This window comes from Alexandromys fortis, unplaced genomic scaffold (assembly GCF_014885135.2).
Source record: "Alexandromys fortis isolate MF-2015 unplaced genomic scaffold, M_Fortis_MF-2015_v1.1 scaffold_63, whole genome shotgun sequence".
NCBI lineage: Eukaryota > Metazoa > Chordata > Mammalia > Rodentia > Cricetidae > Alexandromys > Alexandromys fortis.
Window position 1 is genome coordinate 6,081,990 of NW_026067953.1, and position 18,507 is coordinate 6,100,496.

General features: G+C 50.6%; 1 protein-coding gene across 4 annotated transcripts in view; it reads right to left on the minus strand.

Annotated features, from left to right (window-relative positions):
• Ttc7b (tetratricopeptide repeat domain 7B) overlaps positions 1–18,507 on the minus strand; it is a 213,169-nt gene that overhangs the window by 16,316 nt on the left and 178,346 nt on the right. For all 4 annotated transcript variants that reach the window (XM_050151530.1, XM_050151527.1, XM_050151528.1 and 1 more), the window contains one exon: positions 11,275–11,477. In XM_050151530.1, coding sequence (XP_050007487.1) covers positions 11,275–11,477 — 203 coding nt within the window. The remainder of the gene's footprint in view (positions 1–11,274; positions 11,478–18,507) is intronic.

Genomic DNA, 18,507 nt, shown 5'->3' on the forward strand with positions numbered 1-18,507 from the left:
TCAGGCTCTCATGTGTGATCATTCCTCACGTCCACCAAGGCGATCACCATCATCCCCATGGACAGAAGAAGAAACTGAGGCCCAGAGAAGTAAGGCAACTTGCTCAGGGGCACCAGCTCCTTTGCATGGAAGCCATGCTCTAATTTAAGCTGTGTTTGCTCCTGATGCTTAGCCGAGAGGCTTTGCTGTCTGAGCTCCTCCTTCTGCAGAGGGCAGGCAGTGGGGCTGCCTGAATGCCTGCATGGACAGCAGAGAGGACTGCGGGCACAAGGACTTGGGATCCAGGGAGCTATGCCCACATTCCTTCTACAGGGATTGGCAGTAGAGTCTGCATAACTGACCAGAGCCTAAATGTCCTGAGTGTTGTTCTCCCCTGTCCCTTAAGTGTTGGCATTCCATGGATTATGCCCTAGGCCTCTTTCCTGCTTCCTCTCTAGGATTTATGCCTTAGCTTCAGCTACCACCTACTGCCTGCTGCCAACCCCAAGGTCACTGTTCCAGCCTAGCTATGTGTGACTTGCCAGGATTACAGACAGCTCTTCCTGGAGCAGGTGCCTGATGCCAGCAGAGCACCTTCTAGTCCCCTCACTGAGCCGCACCAGGCTTCCCTGCCCAGCCCTTCTCATCCTGAACTGCCCTTAGGGATTCTGAGTGTCCAAGTGCCCTGCCCTCCACAGCTTCCAGAGTGTGGTCTCTCTATAACGCAAATATAAGCATATCGGCTTGGCTGTTGAAATGTTATCCTGTACAGTTTCAAACCTTCAGAAAGCAAAAGGCTAATACAACGCACCAAGAGCCAAAGTTAACAGTTAAAACCTTTCCCTTAAGCACATGGGTCCTACTGTTGCTAAGACAGAAAGGCAACCCACTGACTGGGAGAAGATCTTCACCAACCCCGCAACTGACAAAGGTCTGATCTCCAAAATATATAAAGAACTCAAGAAACTAGACCGTAAAAGGCTAATCAACCCAATTATAAAATGGGGCACTGAGTTGAACAGAGATCTCTCAACAGAAGAAGTTCAAATGGCCAAAAGACACATAAGGTCATGCTCAACTTCCTTAGCGATCAGGGAAATGCAAATCAAGGCAACTTTAAGATACCATCTTACACCTGTCAGAATGGCGAAAATCAAAAACACCAATGATAGCCTTTGCTGGAGAGGTTGTGGAGAAAGGGGTACACTCATCCATTGCTGGTGGGAATGCAAACTTGTGCAACCACTCTGGAAAGCAGTGTGGAGGTTTCTCAGGAAATTCGGGATGAACCTACCCATGGACCCAGCAATACCACTCTTGGGAATATACCCAAGAGAGGCCTTATCACACAACAAAAGTATATGCTCTACTATGTTTATAGCAGCATTGTTTGTAATAGCCAGAACCTAGAAACAACCTAGATGCCCTTCAATTGAAGAATGGATGAAGAAAGTATGGAATATATACATATTAGAATACTACTCAGCAGTAAAAAACAAGGACTTCTTGAAGTTTGCAGGCAAATGGATGGAAATAGAAAACACCATCCTGAGTGAGGTAAGCCAGACCCAAAAAGAGGAACATGGGATGTACTCACTCATATTTGGTTTCTAGCCATAAATAAAGGACATTGAGCCTATAATTCGGGTTCTTAGAGAAGCTAAATAAGAAGGAGAACCCAAAGAAAATCATATAGGCATCCTCCTGAATATTAACCTTCATCAGGCGATGAAAGAAGACAGAGACAGAGACCCACATTGGAGCACCGGACTGAAATCTCAAGGTCCAAATCAGGAGCAGAAGGAGAGAGAGCACAAGCAAGGAACTCAGGACCGCGAGGGGTGCACCCATACACTGAGTCATTGGGGATGTTCTATCGGGAACTCACCAAGGCCAGCTGGCCTGGGTCTGAAAAAGCCTGGGTTAAAACCGGTCTCGCTGAACATAGTGGACAATGAGGACTACTGAGACCTCAAGAACAATGGCAGTGGGTTTTTGATCCTACTGCACCTATTGGTTTTGTGGGAGCCTAGGCAGTTTGGATTGCTCTTTGGGCTGATGAGGGAGGGGGACTTGATTGGGGGAGGGTGAGGGAAAGGGGAGGCGGCGGTGGGGAAGAGACAGAAATCTTTAATAAAAAAAAAAAAAAAAAGCACATGGGTCCTGAGGTTGAACTCGGGCTCGGCACCCTCCGAGCCATCTCGCTGATGCTGCTGACTTCCCCTCTATTGGCTTAGCTCGTCTGTCTGGGGAAGGGGGAGAATTTATGATAGATGACAGGCATTGTGACATTTCACTCCTAAACACTCTCTAAAAATTAAGGACCTTTTCTTGTAACACTTGAGCACATCAGACTCGCAGTTCAACAGTCCCCTCAGGAGCGATGCAGTCAGGACTCCTGGTGCAGCCGTCACTCTGCAGCCACTCGTTCCTGCCTCGTCACAGCTAAGAATAATAAGCTACGATGGATTCTAAGTCTTCCCATAGCGCGCAGTGAGTTCAACTCATTGGTGAGGGTAAGGGCTGGAGACACACACCTGCCACGTGTCCATTTCTGAACTCCCATCTGTTATTCTAGGAGACCTTCCCATGAGAGAGGCCTTCCCAAAAGCTTCGGGTCTAGAAGTTTTAAGTCTCCTTTGGAAGTCTAGAAAACGAGGGGAGCTGACATGGTCCTAAGAGCGCCCATGTTACTCAGTGGGGAGTTTAGAGTCAGCTCCAATATTGGGAAAGGAAATACGCACAAGATGGTTTGGGACCAGTGGTCCAGTAAGCCCCAAAGGACACTTCCTCAATCTGTGTTCAAAGGCAGGCAGTGGGCTGGGGAGGGCTGCAGACTGAGAGCATCAGGACTGAGATCCAGGGCCTGGGAATATGGATCCGAGCTGGCATCAGTTCATGAAGACACAGATCAACCCAGGCAAGGAACTCCATGTCTGGCCCAAGCCAGGAAGGCTTCCTGTGTGTGGCAGGAAGGCGAGGAGCCTCACTGGCACATTCTACAGGAGCAGTGAGGCAGAATCTCTAAGAATAAATGTCAAGGGTAGGATACGTCAACTTTGAAAAAAAAAAAATAGGTCATAGTTAGTACTGAGACTGAACTTGGCTGTTAGTACCTGGTCACCTAAGACTCCAGAGCAAAGATGAGAAGTCAGCACAGCACTGAGAGTTCCCCTTGGCTGAAGTGAAGAAAGAACGATACAAGCCACCACACAGCGTGCACCTCATAGCCTGTCCTGCCCCAGGTTGCTTCTGTGTCCATGTCTCTCCTTAGGGAGGACCGGGTCACCTGATGCCACTTCTTCCTGGCCAGTATTAGGACAACTGTTGCTGGGTTGGCAGGCCTCTCTCCCAAATGCAAACTGCCAATGGAGGAAGTCCCTGGCCCCAAGGAATGCTTGGACTGGCGGGCCGGGGACGGGCAGCAGGGATATAGCCAGACAGAGGCCAAGTGATGAACAGCAGGGTCTCTATTCCCAGGGATATTCCTTTTGCTTCAAGGAGGACACAAATACCCAGCATCCAGAAACTGCTATAAACTAAAAATAATAAGAATTTAATAATCTTGAGGACACAGCTGATGTCACAGAAAGGGCCATTTACCTGGCTCTCCCCCATCACTTCCGACTCTTGCTGCTCTATCCCTGTACTGACCATGCCTCCGGATGCCCAATGGCATCTTGTGCTGGGATGGCTGCTTCTAGAGGACTCAGAGAGATTACTAGACCTATAACCGACACCTCAGGATGACTGTGGTGCGCACCACTCATCCTGCACTGGACCTGTCCAGTGACCCACGTGGGCATCCAGCTGTGCCATCTACCACGAGAAGACGAACCTGTCCAGTGACCCACGTGGGCATCCAGCTGCGCCGTCTACCACGAGAAGACGAACCTGTCCAGTGACCCACGTGGGCATCCAGCTGCGCCGTCTACCACGAGAAGATGAACCTGTCCAGTAACCCACGTGGGCATCCAGCTGCGCCGTCTACCACAAGAAGACGAATCTGTCTAGTAACCCATGTGGGCATCCAGTCGTGCCGTCTACCACAAGAAGACGAACCTGTCTAGTAACCCATGTGGGCATCCAGCCGCGCAGTCTACCACGAGAAGATGAACCTGTCTAGTAACCCATGTGGGCATCCAGCCGCGCTGTCTACCACGAGAAGATGGGTTTACAAGTGACGCACAGTTCAGTTGCTCAGCATTTGCAAAGCACATTCAAGGTCCAAGGTTCAACACTAAAAACATCCAGTCCAAAAAAATCCAACCCAACCCAACCCAAACCAAAGCCCTCAAGTAACAAGAATCAAAATAAGACAAAAGGTAGCAGAGCTGGGAGCTGGCGGCCACTCCAATGCAATGCCATTGAGTCTGAATTCCTCCAGGATGAGACCAACACGTGTGCTCCCCCTTTGTCCTGGTTTGCTCTAATTTACAGTGTGTCCAGGGCAGATCACTGGGGCTACTTTCCCTCTAGCAAACAAGAAAGTCTCCATTTCACTAAGTACTGTGAGAATGGGTATGCCACATAACCTTCCAAATTATACTGCGTACAAAAAGTGAGATTTAGGGCTATGTAACACTTGTTGAAAAGGCCTTACGTTGTCAGAGTGGCTAAAATGCCATGTGCTTCATTGAAAAGAATGAAGATCAACACAAGGCAAAGACGGCCATGGCCTAGAATGTGCACCCTCCTGCTCTGGGCCATGGGCTTATGCCCATGTACCAAGTGCAGAGATTAAGCAGAGACGACTGCAGACCTGTTAGGGACTCAGTACACAAGCACACAGACACATGGGCGGGGAGGCATCTAAATAGCTCACAGGCCTTCAGAGAGAAAGTTGCTCTCCCTAATTTTCAAAGGAGTTTTCTAATTCTGAAAGAAGACAAAAGGCAATTAACAGATGGAAGCACCTTCATAGCCGACCTCGGGGTGGCTTTGCTGTGTGGGTCATTCCTTCTATGCATGGGAGAGAGCTGACATTGGGGAGAGACTGGCTTCTGGAGGAGAGGAGAGACTGGCTTCTGGAGGAGATACTGGCTTCTGGAGGAGGGGAGAGACTGGCTTCTGGAGGAGAGAATGGCTTCTGGAGGAGGGGAGAGACTGGCTTCTGGAGGAGAGAATGGCTTCTGGAGGAGGGGAGAGACTGGCTTCTGGAGGAGGAAGGGAGAGACTGGCTTCTGGAGGAGGAGGGGAGAGACTGGCTTCTGGAGGAGGAGGGGAGAGACTGGCTTCTGGAGGACCCTCGGGCTCTCCTCCAGCAGCACATCTGTGCCAGGTCGGAGCCAGACCAATGGGAGGAGCAGACGCATCCCCCGGAGAAATGGAGGGTCAGAGGGTAATCCTGGGCTGATGGACCAGTGAGACCAAGGCGGGAGCGCAGGCTGCCAGGCCCTACAGTCCTAGCCTCTCTAACCCTTCTCTCTGCCCACCAGGGACATGTTGGGGGACAGAATTTTGACTAATAAACCTTAAGACACAGCAACTTCCTCTAGCTCAGGCGACAGACACCTTCAAAGATGGAGGGAGCAAAACCAAGTTTCAGGATGTCCACGTCAGCTTCCTCGCCAAGAGAAGCTTCCTCTTACCTTCCCCTCAGCCCTTTTTCCCAGGCCCCCAGCTACCACACCCTAATGGAGAAAGTGTCTTCATACAGTAAATAGGCCTGAAAGTTTGAAGTCAGTTTAAGAGAGCTCTGACATCAGGCCTCCGTTCGAAACTTGAGGAGAGATGTCATTATCTCTGTGCACAGTGTATGCGGACAGCTTTGTTTTGACAGACACCTTAAACACTGCCCAAAGAGCTGAAGATGCAGGTATAATGCAGACTGCACGTCCCAGCAAACACTGTGTTGTACAGCCTGCCATCCACACAGGACAGCACGAAGTATTCCCAGCACCTTAGCCAGCTCCTGCCTCTTTCTGGCCCTAATACGCTCCCTCTAGAGTTTATGCACTTGTTGCCAGTCCGGAGCCTATGTTTTAGAGAACAGGAGAGCCAGGGTTTCCTCAGAGACAGCCTGTGTACAAGCCCTTTAGCCTGAAGGCACCCTAATCCAACTAAGGGGGTTCTTTGTCTCACAGCCTGTCCATAGAAGACAACATGGTGTGCCACGCTCCAGACAGAAGCTAGTTATCACCCACGCCTCTGGCAGAGCCCTGAAGTGTCAGTGACCTGCCAGCAGCTGCAGGTAGCCGGGCTCACGAAGCGGTGGTCTCAGACTGTTATCACTGCTTCTTCCTCTGCGGACCTTGGAAGTCTAGCAGTTTTCCTAATCTCATTTTCCTCTTTGGATGACAATGGCATCCTGTCTCTTTCTAGTCTCTGGCCACGTCTTGGAGCTTCCACATTTACGGGTGGATCTCTTTCAGTTTAATGGTCTCATCTCAGCATCGACTCTGACTGCCTAGCTCTGCCCGAGTCTCATCTCCGAGGGCTGCTCACTCCTTTGGTGGGTGGATGATCCTCCTTGTTTTCTGTCTCTGTCAGAGGTGAATGGTGGGGGCAGTGTTGATGAGAACGGAGGGAGAAACTGATCAGGCAGTCTTAGGGTAGGGACCCTGAAAGTGGATAGTTCTAGGTCTTGGAGAAGCTGGAAATGGCCTGTTTCTTTCTACCTTGGCCAGAGGGAACTTGGGTCCCTGACCTGTTTTTTGCTTTTCTTCCTTTTTATACAACCTAAATGAATGCCCCTGCCTGGACACTGTATTGAGGACGGAGCTGAGACTGAGAGGTACTGGACATCTCACTGGGGACCGAGTGGACCGACCAGCTCACCTCCCCACGCCCCACCCTAGCTTCTTCCATAGGCCCCCAGACTATGCAGCTCTATAGTATCCCACTTTCTAGGACTCACTCCTACCACAGGAAGCTCTGCCTTCTTTTCTTGAGTCCCAACTCTACTCTTAAGAAGCACCTTTCTGTCTGTGGATGGCACTGAGTTCCAGAGACAAAGGACCTGGAAGCCGCGAGCCCCGATTTGTTTTGGTGGCTGTTGATTTGTCCAGGACTCTAGCGCCCTGTTCTGCTCATTTGAGATGAGAAAGGCTGTGGCTCTCAGACTCCACATTTCCTCTGTCAGCGTCACCCCTGCCGGGCCCTGCTGTCATCCTCTGTGCTCTGCCTCCTCCAGTTCCTGATCCTCCCCACCCCCTCCCCACCCCCATGCTGTCTCCTCCCCCAGACCTCAGATGAGCCCCACTGCTCCTGTTTTATACCTTTTTCTCAACCTGTCAGGCTCAGCAGAGGCAGACCCAAGCCTCCTGTTGACACTCACAGTCACGCTTGTTGCCCAGCAACACCTTCCCTTCTGGTCTTAATGACTTCCCTCCTCACAGCCCCCTGGCTGCCTTCCACCTTTGCTTCAGAAAGCCCTGGTCCTTCCTTACCTTTCCATCTTACACGTTGCCCTCAAAGGCCCAGACTGACGTGATCAGAGGGCAGCCAGATGTCCCTATTTGTAGAGTCTGTTCCTGTCCTGGTAATTGTGTCCTTGGATGCACTGGGTGTCTATGCCTGTCCTTGGACTGCAATGTCCTGCCCAGGCAGACAGTCTTCTCTCTGAGGCCACCAAGGGCCACCACTGTGCACCTTCTCTTCTCCCTCCACTCGAAACCCAGAGTGGCTGCTTTGGGAAAAGCTGGCCCATGTGTCACTAATGCACTGCAGGTACCGGGAGCTAAAGGGCTTTTAACACAGGCAGCAAACAAACGCAAATTTATACATTTATGCAGACTAACACTGAAATATTCCTTTAGGTTTTCTGGGAAAAGTCAGATCCCTCTGAGAATTCCTCTACAGCTTTGCAATTCCTTGTCTCTTGAACTTATTGTTTGCTTAATATCTGCCCACACTCAGCCCCTACCTCCTGGTCTGGGCTAATTACTACCAGACAACACCTTTGTTTTTTTCTCTTCCTTTTCACCATATGTGCAGTGAAACCAGAGGTGAGGGAGATTATCCATTTCCCTTGGGTCTACTTTGCATTTCTCTTGCCTGACTTTCCACTTACTTTCATCAATACGATGTGGTTTGTCTTTACTAACAATGCAAACACGCTTGCATTCTGCATCATGGGGCCATGTGCCACTCAGCCCTCAAAGTTAGGGAGGCACTCTTCCCAGTGCAAGCTCAGGCTCCTGTCTGTGCCCTGCAGGTCTCTGCGGCCTCTATCAGCTGCCAGTTTCCACCTGTGCCAGACAACATGGGTTCCTGTCTTCAGGACAACTCCTGGAGACCACCCCTCCAGCTGCTTGGCTCTTCTTTCTGAGCACTGGGGCTGGCACGGACAAACTTCCTGTCCTTGGGTTTTCTCTGTGCTCACGGTCTGTCTCCCATGGTTCCTTATCCTGAGGCCTTCTCAGTTGGTCTTATGATGGTTTCCACCCGTTACTCCTAGCCCTCCTGGGCCCTGATGTGGCAGTGTGGTGTGGCCCGGCCTCACGGCTGCTCTCACTCTCTTCTGGGCCCCAGGAAACGCAGTGCTCATCACTGTTTCTGCCTCTTGCTGCCCCATGAACTTGGATCCCCATCTTCTCCCCAGACTTCTGCTCTCTGCTGTCAAGGAGTTAAGGGGCTCAGAGATGACGAGCCTGGTTCCTGTGAGGCAGCAGACCTCCGTGAGCCAACTCGAGGGTTTGGCTCTCTTGTGTGCTTAGTTTTTCTTTTTAAAATTTGTTTGTTGGTTTGTTTTTTGAGACAGGGTTTCTCTGTATCTTTGGAGCCTGTCCTGGAACTAGCTCTTGTAGACCAGGCTGGCCTTGAACTCACAGAGATCCGCCTGCCTCTGCCTCCCGAGAGCTGGGATTAAAGGAGTGCGCCACCACCGCCTGACCCTGGGCCTAGTCTTTAAGAGCAACTCGTGCTAATTTTCTCCCTAGTTATGTAGATGAAGAAACTACTGAGGTACAAGGAGTGGAGTATCTGCCTCAAAGTCCCACTAGTAATGAATAACAGCACTGGGGCTCTAGCCCAGGCCTGTCTGGAACCTTAGCCCTGGCCTTGCAATAACCTCTGAGCACCGTCTTGATCTCTGAGACACGGAAAAGTGGCTCTGCTTTAAGTAGCTGGGCCAGGTCTTGATGTTTCAGGTATGCAGAGCCTGTGGATTCCAGGGACTCTCGGCAGGCACTAGAGGACCTAGCACACCAGAAGGGAGACCTGCCCTCAGCTGTGACAGGGAGCTGGAGGAGCCCAGGTGAGGAGCACTGTGTATGAGATCACCAGGAAGGAGTCCCTGAGCACAGGCACTCTGCAAAGCTGCAGAGCAGGAGGAGCAGAACTGCCCCAAGTCTGCTAACCTCTGCTCTCAGCCTGCCTTCAGTCTGGGTGGTTTCCGAAGACACCAGGATACACAGAAAAGGGCCCTGACCACCCAGGTGGGTAGTATCTCCAGGCCTGGTGAGGCTCAGAGGCCTGTCTCACTTGAGGGACACCTGGCTGGCCCTTCGGAAAGGAAAACACTTGTCAGGAGCTGGGGGCTTGAAAAGCTCTAAGGGGAAAACAGAAACCTCTCCTGGGGTGACTTTCCTATTGATCTTTTGTCTCAAGTGTTCCCCTTGGGGATGAACAAGAAACACGTCTCTGAATAATTCATAGGCCCTGAGGTAGAAAGAAACACGCTACTTCTTTTTTCAATAAGGACTGGGCACTTTGTGTTTAATTCTTCTGCAACATCTTAACCAAAGCTGGAAGCTCGTAATACACCCCTGTTTTAACAGTGAGACAAAAAATAAAAGCCAGGTAATATCTTTAATCAAACAGACTAACGTTTGGATAATATGTGAAATTATTTATAAAGCTGCATTGAGTTACAGATTGCTCATAAAAAGAATCTGGAAAAAAAGTGAGTGACTGTAATATTACCAGGCTGGATTTATTTTTGAAACCGAAAATGACTGCCTCTTGTTTCCTCTTTAATGAACACCTACTAGGCACCAGGAACTCTGCTGAGCTACTGAGTCGCTTTGTTTAGTTCTCGCACAAGCCACCAAGGTAAACAGCAGCCCCAAAGCACAGAAATGCCAAGGTTTTTGGAGACTGAACAACAAATCCAGGTTCAGGTTCAGAACTACCCTCAGGCGCAAGTTCCCTCATAAAAAGCATTTTCAATTCGTCAACATTGTCCTAACAAAGCCAGCAGTTCTAGCTCAGTCCTCTACACTGCTCAGCACTGGTAAACAACGGAGAGACCACAGTGGCGGCCATGGTATCCTTCGGAGCACATTTTACTGATTAGCTGCAAAACTACACCCTCTCAGCTCTGGACACATAGCCAGTCTAACACAACTTCTTGCAAAAAGGACATGGAGGCACAGAGAGCTTCCGGACCCTACTTGGGCTTAAAGAGAGTGAGAGGCACCACTAGGACTGGATCTGTGTCCCGGGATTCTGTGCCCCATGCCCCCCCTCACATATGCTGTCTGATGATAGCCATGAGCTCCCCAGAGCCACAGATGTGAAAGACACCAACCTCACCTTTCCTGCAAGGCAGTCCTCTTTCCTGTGGACTATTAAATGAGAGATGCCCTCTGCTAAGAACCAAATGATCTCAGAACTTGAGCTTGGCATACTGGTCCAGAGGAGGCCCCGTGGCTTTCCACCAGCTTAGAACACCGCACAGAGCCTTGTGTTCAGTCAGAATCCCACAGAAAGGAGACACAGATGGGATGTTTGGTTGGAGAGGACATCCCATACACATCCCTGATGGCCACAACCTTGTGGAATGATACCAAGATGGCAAGGGGCCTACTCTAAGGCCTCTCAAAGATGGCCTATCCCCAGGGGTGGAGGGTAGCAGGGCAATGTGTTCCTCTTCTGTCTTGGGTAACCAGAGGAAGGGCATATGGATTTCTGAAATTGCCACAGGTATACACAAGGTGGCACCTGGCCAAACATCTCCCCTCTATAAAATGGGCTGCTCCCCACTGGCCAGTGTCCTGGAGATAAGCTGGATCCTCCAGCTCCCTCAGAGTAAGAGGCCTCTGAAATCTCTAGTATGGACACTCCCTTAAGGCAGCTGCTGCCAGCAGTGCAGAGGCCCAGATGGCAATGATGGTGACCAACACTGAGATGAGCCACGGGGTGATCTGCATTGCTGACCTGATTGCCCCACTGCACCTAGTACGACCTTAGTAGGACAGTTGAGGCTGGGTACCATCGTCTCCAAAGGTGACACAGGAACTGACTGCTTTGTGCCATGTGATGGTTCAACAGGCTAACTGTATTCTGATGCACATGGGGATTGAGCCCCAATCCAGGAAATGGAAGTCCTGGCTTTGGGCTCAGACTCACCAGTCTCTGCATGCTCTTCACATGGGTGGGGCTGATGGATAAGGCTTCTTCATACCACCGTCGGGCCTCATCGAAGTTTCCTCGAAGCTCCGCAACCTGGCCCCGCATGTATAGCACATTGTGGGACATCGGGAAGAGGTTGGCAGCTTCTTGGGTACAGGCTGTGGCTTCAGCAGGCTTTCCAATGCCAATGTAGACTTCAGCTGTGGGCGAAGAGCAGACAACAGATGCTGTCCCAAATCACTGCCCTCAGAGACCCTGTGGCAGCTGGTATTCTGCTTGGGGACTTTCACATTCCAGGAGTCTGGCAGGGCCCAGAACCAGCTGTCCTCTACCCCACTGGACATGGCTACAGGCCAATAGTCTTTTATGCCCAGGTCACTTGCGCTTTGGTCCTTGAAGGGCACACATATGCCACTACGTAACCGATAGCAGTGAGGTCCTCCTGGGCTCTGCCGCAACCTCTAAGGACAGTCGTCCCAGGGCCCTTCAGCATAAGGCAGAAGCTGCCCTTGGCTCTGCTCATCACAGAGAAAGGGCAGAGATGAACGCAAGGACAAGTGGACCAGAGGCATACAGCCCCACGCAGAGAAGTGGCTCTGCCCCACAGAGCTTGCTCTTCTGAGGCTAAAAGCACGACAAAGGGCCTTCTGGGGGCTTGGTACATGTGGAAGGGGTATTGTTTATGAAACTCAAAGAAGAAGTCTATTAGAGACATCTATGAGAGCCGAACTTGGATTAGGAGCTGGCAGGATATCTATCTTTCAAGTCACCTGTGAGTGGCAGGCAGCCTTGAGAGTATAGCACTGGCTATTCCCTGTCACTTGGGACAAGTCAATAGGCAGACAGAGTTGGCTATAGAATCTATGATCCCTCCAAACTTTATTTTATCCCAAACTCCCTGGAGAAGGACACCACAGAGGGCAGGGATGTGCTAGCCTGGCAGCATAGGTGCTGAGAGCATGCCTGTGTGTTCTCTGGAACTTTCTCTTTCATTCAGAATTCAAGTGGGTTTCCTGTTACCCTTCCAAGCCATCAGGGCCCAGGAGTCCCCATCATGCTCAGACCTCATTTCGCCAGTGTTTTGCTCTGTCTAGGAAGGGGCCGGCAGGGAGTGGAGGTAGAAATTTTGTTGTAGTATTGCCTCACCCTGAATATTTCCGAGACAGACCCCAATGATGGATCTGCAGTCCCCAAGCTGAGCGTAGCCCAGGCCCTGCCCTCATGGATAGCCTAGTCACTGTCTTTGCCGGTCCTTAGCCACACAGCTTCCATTTGTCTCTGAGCCTCTGCCTGCTGTGCCAGTCTGCCAAGAGTGATTCCTTTCCCAGGGTTCAGTGTGAGAGAGAGGCACACTCTTCACTGCATCGTGAGACGCTTCACCCTTTCAGGCCACGACCCAGCTCCTCTGACTCAGGAGCTTTCCCAAGTGGAGTCATTCCTTTGGAAACCTTGACTCATCAGTGTGAGGAGCCAGAAGGCTGCAAGGTAGAGCCTCTTCCTGCCACCACACCGACAAAGTTATGTTCTTGTCACACCCACTCTGAACCCTGGGCTGGGTCTGAGCCTCCCACCCAACTCTCTCACTGTCTAAGAAATTTGTACCTCCACACAACTCCCATCTTTGGGATGCTGAAGGTCTTTATTGGGTTATCCGAATTGTCATTAGCATCTGTGCCCGCCATTTTGTACACCCCGGTCTTCTCATCCCACATGCCTCTCCAGCTCCCCTGTGCTGACTGTAGGGATTCTTATCACAAGGCAGCTGCAGTCTCTCTGCCTCTCTTCCCACCATCCCATCTGCACCCTGGCAATAATCTGCAGTCCAACACTCCACTAACGCCGATCTTGTCTGGGCTGCCAGCACCCCCTCCCTGCAGGTCCACTGGATAATTTGTCTTTATTGTACCGCACAGCCTCCTTCAGAAGAGTTCTTCCTGGCCTTGGGAACTGACTCAGTGGGTCAACTTACTGCATAAGCATGACCCCAGTTCAGATCCTCAGGGCCCATGTAAAAAGCCAGGTATGGCTGTGCACGTCCAAGCCCCAGCTGTGGGGCAGATTAGATATAAGAAGGCCGCTGGGACTTGCTAGCTTGCCAGCCTAACAGAAAATGTGGATTTTAGGTTCGGTGAGGCTGTATCAAGAAAGCAGGGTAGACAGCTACAGGAAAGACACCCAGAAGCCTCCTCTGGTCTCCACCCACCAGCACACACATACACATACATAGCACACACAGGCACAGCCCTCCCGCACACACAGATGTACACACACTTGGACTGCACTAGTGATTAGTGTTTGCTGCATGTTGAGCATGTTCCTGTGTGATCTAGTGTGACTGTTCCAACTTCTTCATCTGCTCAATGGGATGAGAAATAATTTGCCTGTGTCCTCCCATGAGCAAGAGGCAGGAGTCAGAATCATGTGTGCAGGGATCAAACATGTAAACACGCTCTCATGGAGCAACAGGCCCAGTCCTTCCCTTCCTTTTGTTTTAGGGTCTCACTAAATCAGCAGGTTGATTGTGACAGACCTGAATTTGCTTTTGTCAGTAATTTTGTTTCAGCCATGAGATAAATACCAATCCTATACTCTGAGCTTCCATCCTTGGCTCCCACCCTTGCTGTCTTCTGTTCACTCCACACTTACTTGGAGGGAGCTTTTAGAACCCCATTCAGATCTTCGAGCTCTTCAGGGCTCCCAGGCTGGAGTTCGAAGATCTAATGTGGCTACTGGGAACAGCCTAAGGTGCATGACCCGACCCTGGCCACAGGCCTCGCTGCCTCCCTGTGGGTCCCATAACTGCATTTTCTTTAAGTTTCATGCCAAAGCCTTTGGCTCTCGAAGTGTCTCTCCGAGCCCGTGCTGTGGCAGCACTCTCGGGCTGTGCCATGCAGGGTGGTGCTGCACCTCTCTTCATTGTTCCTGACCAGTGCTAACCAAACTTCTGGTCTGCTCGAATGTACTCTATTGCTTCCTGCTTCTGGCTTCGGCAAGACCTCTTGTTCCCAGGGGTCACAGGAGCTACACTGTTTGTTCTCGGCACTTGGCACATGGAAGCCGCCGGCTTCTGTAGCTGCTGCTCTGCATCGCAGGCCCTTCCTAGGCAGGGACTGAGTGTCTGTCTCCATGGCCACTGCACTGCAGAGCCTGGCACACGACCAGACACAGACAGCATTGCATGGGACCACTGAAGGTCTGAGCAGGGCTGTGGGCTGCACACTTGGTTCCCAACATGTGAGCCTTGCAACCTGAGATGAGTGACCTAGCAACTCTGCCTCAGTTATGACTGGGACGAGACAAGTCACAACACAGGGCTCCTGGCACAGTATCCGAGTTATACTTTGTGCTTCTTAAGTGCCAGTTATACGGAAGGTAAAGACTATTAACCCAAATCCCCACAGATGGAGAAGAGGCTGATGTGGCAGGGCTGATCCTCAGAGCTCTGTGTCCAAGACACCTTTGTGTAATGCCCCATTTACCACGTGTCTAGGACATCGTCATTTCCTCATGGTGGCTGAGAGAAGCTGAGGAGGGGAAGGGGTCAGGCTAAGGAAATTATGACAGTATCGCAGCTTCAAATCCCCAGCAGAAATCAGAAAATCTGATCTTGCACATCTAAGAATAGCTGCTGGTTTCGGCTGTGAGAGGTGCCAAAGTAAAAGCTATAATTATTAGTGAGTAACAAGCAGAAATTAACCACCTACCGCAGAGGCATTTTTAGCTGCCATCCCACTGTGGGTACCCAGAAGCTGCCTGGCTTGGAAGGGGTCTGGCTGGGCTCTGAATTTCTGGAGCTGTCTGACTCTCCATGGACAGTGAGGCCTGCTGAGTTTGGGAGAGAAGGGCTCACTCAGCTCTAGCGGGTCCATGCTGAGGGGCCACCCTGCGGTGTCACCACTGTACTCTGGCTCTTCTGGCTTCTGCCCATGCTCACAGCTCTCTAGTGGGGCTCCTCTGCTGCAAGGTCCCTTCTCTGTGGGAGACTGGGTACTAATGATGTCATAAGATTCTTGGCACTTTCAGGAAAAAAGCAAAAGCTAGGAAGCTGCTTTCTAAGTATCATGGGGAGCTCACAGGCTGCAAGCAAAGATGATTAAGTGTAATCCCCGGGGGTGGGGGCAAATGCAAAGAAAACAGAAGGACTGGGGAGATGGCTCAAATGGCCAAGTGTTTGTCTTGTAAGCCTGAGTACCAGAGTTTAATCCTCAGAACTCACATGAAAAAGCCAAACATGATTGCATGCTGGTAGCATCACTGGGCGGCAGAGAAAGGGGGGTTTCTGGAATTTCTTGGCCAGTTAGCCTAACTCAGGCTTGTGAGGGACCCTGCCTCCAAACAAACAAACAAATAAACATAAAGGTAGACACTATATGTGGAATGATGGCCATGGCTGTCCTCTAGTTTCTATGTGCATGCACACATGTGCATCATTGCGCACACATACACACACACACACACACACACACACACACACACACGGGACACAAGTGAATTTCCTCAACACAGAATAAGTGGTTTATGAGTGAAAAGGAGATGCTTGATATCTAAGAAGATAAGTGGGCAAAAGCCATAAGCAGCCAATGAAAACACCGCCTTTCATGCATCCAACTGGCAAAGATTCGGGGTTTTGAAAACGCATGGTATTGGCAAGGAGATAAGAAAATACAGTCACATGCTGTTGATTGGAATAGAAATTGGTACTGCTCTGTGGGAGGACTACATTTATCCAAATTAAAGAGTGTACACCATTTGACCTATCAGATCCACTCTTTGGAGTTGGCCTTAGACACAGAACACATATCAGAATACTTACTGAAATGCTGTCTGCAATGCAAAGTATGAGAAACGATGACGATGCTAATCCAGTGTCCCGCTGACATCATGATCCTCCCTACCATGGAACTATAGCATGCAGCAGTAAGAAGTGTAAGTCAGCACTACATGGGCTGACACGCAATGACCTCCTAGACATCAGAAGAGGACATGGGGAGAGGGCAACAGGGACAAAGCAGGTCCCGGAACTAGCACCAGTGTCTGTAGCAGGTGACGCAGGCACAGAGACAAGAGGAGCCTTCTCACTTTACATCTCTCCCACCTGTTCAGTGTGCACTATGTAAGTGTGTTGCCTGAAATTACTTAGATTCATATCATTGGTCTGTTGAATTAGGAGCGGAGGGGCTGCGTCCCCGGCACCCGGCCGCCAGCATGGCTAGCTTATGCCCCGAAATAATTACACGGAAACTGTATTCTTTCAAACACTGCCTGGCCCGGCTAGTTCCAGCTTCTTATTGGCTAGCTCTTACATATTGTTCTAACCCATTTCTAATATTCTGTGTAGCCCACGAGCTGGCTTATCAGGGAGGATCTTAACCTGCGTCTGTCTGGAGCGGGAGAATCATGGCGACTCTCTCACTCAGCTTCTTTTTCCCAGCATTCTCTTCTGTTTACTCCACCTACCTAATTTTCTGTCCTATGAGGGCCGAGGCAGTTTCTTTATTATTAACCAATGAAATCAACAGATAAGATACAAGACCCACCTCCATCATTGGTCGAAACAACCAAAGAACACTCATGCACAGCCCAGGCTGTGTTGGAAGTTTGCAGTCCTGCAGTCAGGGCTTCCAAGACGAATGAGGAGGTGGTGAGGGGAGGGAGTGCCTACCGCCCAGGAAGGGAAGGGCCCTCTATAATCAAACATCCCTCACTGCACGCTCCAGCTGCCTGTTCCTGGGGCTCTTATGTCATGCTCACAGTTTCTTGCTGTCAGAAATACGGCCCAGAAACCCTGATACGCATGGCTAAAACCTGACACTGTCTCAGAGAAACTTTGCTCTCCTGAGAGACTCAAACCCAGGCAACCTTCACCACAGGCTCCCGTCACAAGGTCCCACCAGGAAAACTGGACAGCTAAGTACAGGCCCATGAACACCACAGAAACAGCGCAGCTCCGGAAGGGAGGCCCTGCTTGGTTCTCTAAACCCTGCAGACTGTATGGGATCTACAGCTGTTAGGCTTGCTGATGGACACAAAGCCCTGATGTCACCTGGTCTCCAGAAACTGTCAGAGGGAGGCGATTCACCTTACTTCTTGGAGCAGTCAAGCACAAGGCACACAGGTGAACCCCGCAGTTCAGGGGCCGCCCATTTCCTTCTACTGCCCCCCTTTAAGGGGTGTGCAAACACGGAAAGAGCTGGCAGTGCACAAATGCCCTCACCCACCCACATGACACACTATGCTCACTGTATGTACACACGCACATCTGCCCAGAGGCTGGGAGGCAAGATTAGCATCTGCTTTCCATAGTTCCATCCCAGTAACCTGCAAAATGCTAAAGTCACACCCATTAGCTAGTAACGAGGGCATTACTCTGAGCCACAGCAACAAAACTGAAACATTGCTCTAAATGTAATCTGTCGTTGAGGTCGCCACTACTCTGGAAAGAGCTATAACATTTCCTTCCCAGGAATCATGGAGGGCCATGCACACAGGGACAAAAGCCCTGGACAACTGAGTGGGGGCAGGGGTGCGGTGGGGTGGGATGGGATGTCAGGACTGTCTAGGTCAAATTTTCTGGCATTTTGTAGTGCCCAGTTTTAAGTGTTCTAAGAAGGGCCTGGTGAGATGGTTCAGTGGGCAAAAGATCTTCCCATGTAAGCCTATGTGCTCTTTCAAAAACTAGACTTCAAGTCCATGGAAAAGACAGCTCTGACCTGTGCCAGCCCTGCATGTCCAGCCAGGCTTCCTGGTCTGGTCATTAAACAACACTCTGTCCCCTCTCTATCTTCTGAGGTCACTGTCCATATCGGTGGCTGAGCAAAATAGTATCAGACTCCTGTGCAGTGACCGGCTGTTCTGGAGAAAGCTGGGAAGTGGCCCCCCCTGCTGGGTCCTGGCTCTCAGAGGCAGCCTGTCTTGACCTCTTTGGGGAGTGGGTGGAGGACAAGGAACAATCACACACATGCATGAATCAGCCTTCTTCTGTACTTAGAAGAATATAATTTGCTAATTTACAGCAGTTGTTATGGGTCAATTAAGGATGCTGACACAGACAATGCAGATGGGCTGGCCCCGTGGCTGGCAAGCCAGGTGAATCAGCTATGCTTGCACACACGCACATCTGCTAATGGGGACACACAAGGCAGGACACACAACCGGCCCAGAGAATGACAGCATTAATAGAAGGACATTGTGGTAATGAGCACCCTTCCTAGCGAGACTTGGACTCTGAGC